Source organism: Teleopsis dalmanni, unplaced genomic scaffold (assembly GCF_002237135.1).
Source record: "Teleopsis dalmanni isolate 2A unplaced genomic scaffold, ASM223713v2 unscaffolded_contig_0651, whole genome shotgun sequence".
Taxonomy (NCBI): Eukaryota; Metazoa; Arthropoda; class Insecta; order Diptera; family Diopsidae; genus Teleopsis; species Teleopsis dalmanni.
In genome coordinates, this window is record NW_024032033.1 from 5,867 (window position 1) to 12,302 (window position 6,436).

Below are 6,436 nucleotides of genomic sequence, written 5' to 3' on the forward strand. Positions count from 1 at the left end.
GTGTGTCCGTCTTTAGTATATAAGATTGCTATAAGATTGAAATGGAAATGCCTAAAATTTTAAATAAATCAAAGTAAATATTCCACTGAATTGCAAATCATCATTGTCTTTCTTATTAAGTTTTTATCCGAGGTAACTAAGTTTTGACTGTACGACGAAATATACGACGAAAATTAATGAATTATCCAAATTAACACCAATTTGTGAGGTGGAGTGAGGTCGAGAGGTAATAACGTAATAACAGTAAACATATATATTAAATTATTTGCAGAGCAAATTTAATAATTAGTTCATTAAAACTGCTTCATAAAAGTAATTTTATTCGTAAAGTCCTTCTGATATATGTTTTCGTCATCAATTTTGCACAAAAATTTTGGTAGTGTTTTTAAGATATTGAACTCAGAAGAACTCAGAAGAACTCAGAACCTCATGAATATAAAGGAAAAACATTAAAAAAATGTTAAGCTAACTTAATTATAAGTTCCTGCTGTTACGAACTACTATAGACCGTTTAATATAAAATCCTTTAAATATGGTAAAGAAAAATAATAACATCAGAAACTATTAATACAATAAATGTTATTTTTTTAATATTCGAAGCAGAAAAAAAATATAGCTGCCAGTAAAAAATATCTGTTGAGCAACTGAAACATTTGTAATTGAAACCAGTAGTTGTGCGCACTACTACTTATTAACGATGTCACCAACAGATAAGATCTCTTTCTGGCAGACGTGACTTGCTTGACGAGGCTTTTGTTGTTAGAATAAGTACGTGAACGAAACCTAAGTTAAGAATTAACGGAATCAATTGGATCCGAAAGTAAAAGACCAAGAGATCTATTGAGCTACTTGCATTCATGTGTGTAGATTATTTCTCCAAGCCGAATTTCAATGAATTGTAGTTTTGTAGTACGAGTATTTGCTACCTCTTATGTGTCTATCTTATATCTGCTACCAATATTATATCTACGACCACAAACTCAAATTGAGTTTACTTTCGTCTTCTATCTGGAAATTGAAAATCTGTCTAAACTTCAGTACTGCAGAAATAGTGTGGATAGTTGATTAACTTTCTCCCATACTCTCCGTATCATTGATTAATTGGAACTAAAAGTTATACAGTACTGGGATATGTTGTTGTTTCAATGAGTATCTAAGAAACTATCAGTTTAAATCGAACGTTTTAATTCAAAGAATTTATTCAGAGATATATACATGATGTCAGAATATATATGCAAAATGATTATTTTTAATAGAATTTGTTAATCACTTTTAACACATAAATTTTTTTTTTTAAATATGTCTTACTATTTGAATATAATAAATACGAAAATAAATATTTATTAAGGTGGACTTTTTCTTTAGTTATATTTCAAGTTTTACTCTTCTTATTCAGCATCCCTTGTGTCCATATTGGAAGCATCATTTCCATCCTCGTCCTCAGTACGTATCCTTTTAGCTGTTGCAGCCTCATCAGTGCTACACCTTTTACGTTTTGCAATATTGAGTTTCTTCTCAAGTTTTGTTTCATTTATTACAACCGAACGGCTTATAGTATCACCACCACCATGTTGAGTTAATTCATCCTTTTTTCGCTTACCAAGATCTTGCGCATGAATGGATTGCTTTTGTCCACAGATTGTCTTTTCATCATTCACAACTCGAGAAGTTAAACCTTCTTCATTTACATTAAGGCTCTCTGAAATTGAATTTTTGCTACGACTACGTAAATTATAAACGTGTTCTATCTTGAGCTCTGTCTTTTCTACAGGTAATAGTTGCCTTTGTGGTAGATCATCACAAACGACACTACCACGGATACTTAAATTACTGTCCGAAACTGACGTCTCATTACACACCATCGTTACCTGTTCAATTGGAGGAGATTGCGAACTGCAGCTCGATCCTGCTAAGTCCGTATTTGGTATTGCATCGATTCCAGATGCTTCTGTGTTCCGGCTGTGGTATTACGGAGATTAATCACAAAAAGAAATTAGAGAAAAAAGTTTTTATGAATATTAATCTAATTTATAATTTTCATAAAAATTAATTACCTTTCTTCCACGTTTGATTTGCCAAATAATTTCTTAAATAACCACATAATTATTTTGATTGAAAAATATAGTATATATCAGTCAAATTCTTATGAAAATATTAAGAAATTTTTATCGAAAATTTTTTATTAAGTTGATTTGACTGTTCTTTTTTGTCATAAAATACAAATATATTTGAAGTGTCATTATTATTTATATATAACTTAAAAATAAAAACAAGAGTACTGGATTAAAATCTGATTATAAAACTTGTTATCACAGATTGTAAACCTGGACTTTCTGGACTTTGTGTTCTACTCTTATTCTAGAACGTGTTATTTCCATACGAATATTTCTTATGATCTATTTATTTATGTAGTGGACACATTGAAACCTTTCATTAAGTAAAAAACCTACTATTACTTATCTGTTATGAAGTCAGGTAATTTGCGAATAAAATTATTTAAAGTTGTCGGACCAATGTTTAAACAGCAAATACTTGATCTGTCTGCGATGAAATATTAATATATGTGGGAAAAATAAAAGTGAGATAAATAAATATGGGAATGACAGGTAAATACGAAATAAACTGAAATCAAATTATTTCAATTACGAGTACTATCAGAGGACGTAGTTATTATTGATTCTCTTATATTATTATTAAAAGGGTTTCTCCCCTTGTGAAAACCCAATCAATAAGCAAATGTTACTACGACCTTATAAAAACACCATAAGTCCTAGAATGCAGCAGATAAGATAATATAAAAAATTTTACTAGAAAAAAACTCTTTATTGGTTGCTTCAAGTGCAGCGGCTACTCTTAAAGTCAGCAGATGCCCTTAAAATTATTTAAATCATGCCATCAACGGATTTGTATGCCGAAAAGTAGCGCAGACCAATAAAGTAGGGTTCCAACATTCAAAGGTCTAAATTTTTAAAAAACGGACTTTGGACAAGTCAATCAACAGACATGGATTATAAATACTAAACAGCAACAAGAAGTAAATACAGATGGTTGGACAAAGGTCTGGTATCAAAACGCTGAAGGTTTCACTTTCATGGATGTGATCATGGATGGCTAAAAAATTGAAAACAGATCTAATGCTGCATTAAACTGCTAATAATTATATATCACGTAGTCATATTGGCAATCACATTATTGAAGCATCTTCTATACAAAAGAAATATGTAGTCGTTTCAAAAGAAAAAACGACTATAATTGTTTATAGCTCGATTTTTGAATAGTAGTGAAATATAATAACAAAATGTCTTATTTAATACCTAAGCAGAATTGTTTTTGGTTTTTAAGTCAGTATAATTGTTGGACTACAAGTGGCAGTCTCAAGACTTTGAACCTATAAAATTAGAAGCTAAATCCGCACAAAGTAGTGAAAACTTTTATTGTTCAAATTTAAAGTGTAAAAATTATATACAATAAAAATTTTATACTGACAATCGGACTATATCGGATTATATTACCAACTACAGCGCACAACGCATTTTTATAAAATGTATTTAAATAGAAACAATCCATTGATTCACTGAAACCGAAAGGAAGTTCCATGTGTTCTGGGCTTCTGAGCGCATTGATTTTTTACAAATCGAGATAGATAACGAAATTGATAAAATATGCACATAATCACCACTGAGGATCCAGACTGATATCAAAATTGTCATCAACCGCGTATACAACGATTTTATGATAAAAACAGAAATAACTTTTGGGAAAGACAACATCTGTAAGGTAAGAAGAGCCTGCTACAATTCTTCCAAGAGATTTCTTATAAATTTTGTAGTTCGTTATTATCGTAACAGTTCGTAATAGTAATGATTTAAAGTAATTATTGTGACACTGATGGATCAGTGACTATTAAACCCGCGAAAAAACATTTTCTGATTGGGAGCAGAACCAGGAATACTTAGTTGTAGTCACCTTATTGGTGATTTGCGATCACACCCTATTAATTGCACTAAGTGGTATCGCTAAGGACTTTAATACCAAAGAGTCCAATATATTTTCCAGCTTGTAGGGTTTCTAAGAAAAGTTTATTCAAAAACACCTCTAATTGTAAACATTTCAAATGAACAAAAATTTTCAGTATTTAAAATATTGATAAATTTGATGCCCTATTTATTATTAAATTATATAAATCTTGGAAATTGTCGTTACTGTAAATTATGATAAAGAATTTTCCCAAATAGATTCTTTTCAGCAATCTGTGTTATTGTTCACAAAGAAAATAGACTTAAAGGTCTCTTACTTTTATTTCCTTTTCCCCCCTCAGTGTTTGGGAAAAATATTATTTTTCTGTAAATTGAATGAATTTTGTATATTTAAATAAGCAAGCTAAATAGAAGTCAAAATTCGAATTAAATTTAACTTCAATTGAAAAATATTTAAAAACTATCAATCAGTCTGATTGTATGTTAGAAAATCAGGTCCTTTGCTAGAGGTATATCGTACCAACCAATTTATTTTTAATAGAAAGCAAGAAACAACTTTTACTACAAACAGAGTCCGAGTAGTTTAGTCCATTGCCAAAGCTTAATAATGGATCGCGAGAAATTAAAACAAGTGGTGTCTTCAAATAGTGAAGCTGATGCTGCGACTGGAAAAGCACTTAGATGCAAATCTATTACTGTTAGACGCTCCATTATTGTTACACGCTCTGTCACGGCACGGATGTTAAGTGGAAAATGTGGTAAGGGTAAGGTTAATACAGATGCCGTAAGAGCCAGAAAGACTCAAGCGAAAAAAGACACTAAAAAGAAAGTAAAAGTTATTAAGAAGGAACGTGAAAACGTTAAGTGTATTAGGACCGAAATGCAGGATGAAAAAGCTAAGCCCAAGAAGAAGGTCAACAAGAAGGTCAAGAAACAGCGCGTAAGTCCACCTACACCCACCCAGACGAAACGGAAGGAAACTTGTAAAAAGAAAAAGAATGCAAAATCTAGGAAGAGGAACGAAAAGCTACTACTAGAAAATGTCAATCAACTTCCTCGCTTTAGAAAAAGGAAATATACTGAAGAAGAAAATCACTCAGTGGTTCCTATTAAACGGAAGAGGAAATAAAGTTATGTATTTTTATATTTTTCTAATTTCATAAACTTTGTACAATATTTTTTATGCTCAAAATTTAAAGTTCACAAATTTTAAGTTCCAATTTGAAATTGCAGAATTTGAAGTTCAAAATTTGAAGTTCAAAATTTGAAGTAAAAAATTTGAAGTAAAAAATCTGAAGTAAAAAATTTGAAGTTAAAAATTGCAAGTTAAAAATTGTAAGGTTAAAAATAGGTGTGTCCGTCTTTAGTATATAAGATTGCTATAAGATTGAAATGGAAATGCCTAAAATTTTAAATAAATCAAAGTAAATATTCCACTGAATTGCAAATCATCATTGTCTTTCTTATTAAGTTTTTATCCGAGGTAACTAAGTTTTGACTGTGTTATACGACGAAAATTAATGAATTATCCAAATTAACACCAATTTGTGAGGTGGAGTGAGGTCGAGAGGTAATAACGTAATAACAGTAAACATATATATTAAATTATTTGCAGAGCAAATTTAATAATTAGTTCATTAAAACTGCTTCATAAAAGTAATTTTATTCGTAAAATCCTTCTGATATATGTTTTCGTCATCAATTTTGCACAAAAATTTTGGTAGTGTTTTTAAGATATTGAACTCAGAAGAACTCAGAAGAACTCAGAACCTCATGAATATAAAGGAAAAACATTAAAAAAATGTTAAGCTAACTTAATTATAAGTTCCTGCTGTTACGACTTACTATAGACCGTTTAATATAAAATCCTTTAAATATGGTAAAGAAAAATAATAACATCAGAAACTATTAATACAATAAATGTTATTTTTTTAATATTCGAAGCAGAAAAAAAATATAGCTGCCAGTAAAAAATATCTGTTGAGCAACTGAAACATTTGTAATTGAAACCAGTAGTTGTGCGCACTACTACTTATTAACGATGTCACCAACAGATAAGATCTCTTTCTGGCAGACGTGACTTGCTTGACGAGGCTTTTGTTGTTAGAATAAGTACGTGAACGAAACCTAAGTTAAGAATTAACGGAATCAATTGGATCCGAAAGTAAAAGACCAAGAGATCTATTGAGCTACTTGCATTCATGTGTGTAGATTATTTCTCCAAGCCGAATTTCAATGAATTGTAGTTTTGTAGTACGAGTATTTGCTTCCTCTTATGTGTCTATCTTATATCTGCTACCAATATTATATCTACGACCACAAACTCAAATTGAGTTTACTTTCGTCTTCTATCTGGAAATTGAAAATCTGTCTAAACTTCAGTACTGCAGAAATAGTGTGGATAGTTGATTAACTTTCTCCCATTCTCTCCGTATCATTGATTAATTGGAACTAAAAGT

The 6,436-nt window shown here is 30.4% G+C and overlaps 1 protein-coding gene across 1 annotated transcript; it reads right to left on the minus strand.

Moving 5' to 3' along the window:
- Positions 1–1,307: 1,307 nt before the first annotated feature.
- LOC119663620 lies at positions 1,308–2,147 on the minus strand. The gene is made up of 2 exons (XM_038073229.1): positions 2,055–2,147; positions 1,308–1,959 (listed from the first exon to the last, which is right to left on the minus strand). The coding sequence occupies exons 1-2, from the start codon at positions 2,099–2,101 to the stop codon at positions 1,389–1,391; spliced, it is 618 nt and encodes a 205-aa protein (XP_037929157.1). The 5' UTR covers positions 2,102–2,147; the 3' UTR covers positions 1,308–1,388.
- Between the last annotated feature and the right edge of the window lie 4,289 nt (positions 2,148–6,436).

Excerpts from the sequence above, each read along its gene's own strand:
- LOC119663620 (XM_038073229.1), bottom strand. The coding sequence starts at position 2,101 with ATGTGGTTATTTAAGAAATTATTTGGCAAATCAAACGTGGAAGAAAG. Across the intron at positions 1,960-2,054 it reads AAATCAAACGTGGAAGAAAG|CCGGAACACAGAAGCATCTG; the intron begins GTAATTAATTTT and ends GTAATACCACAG.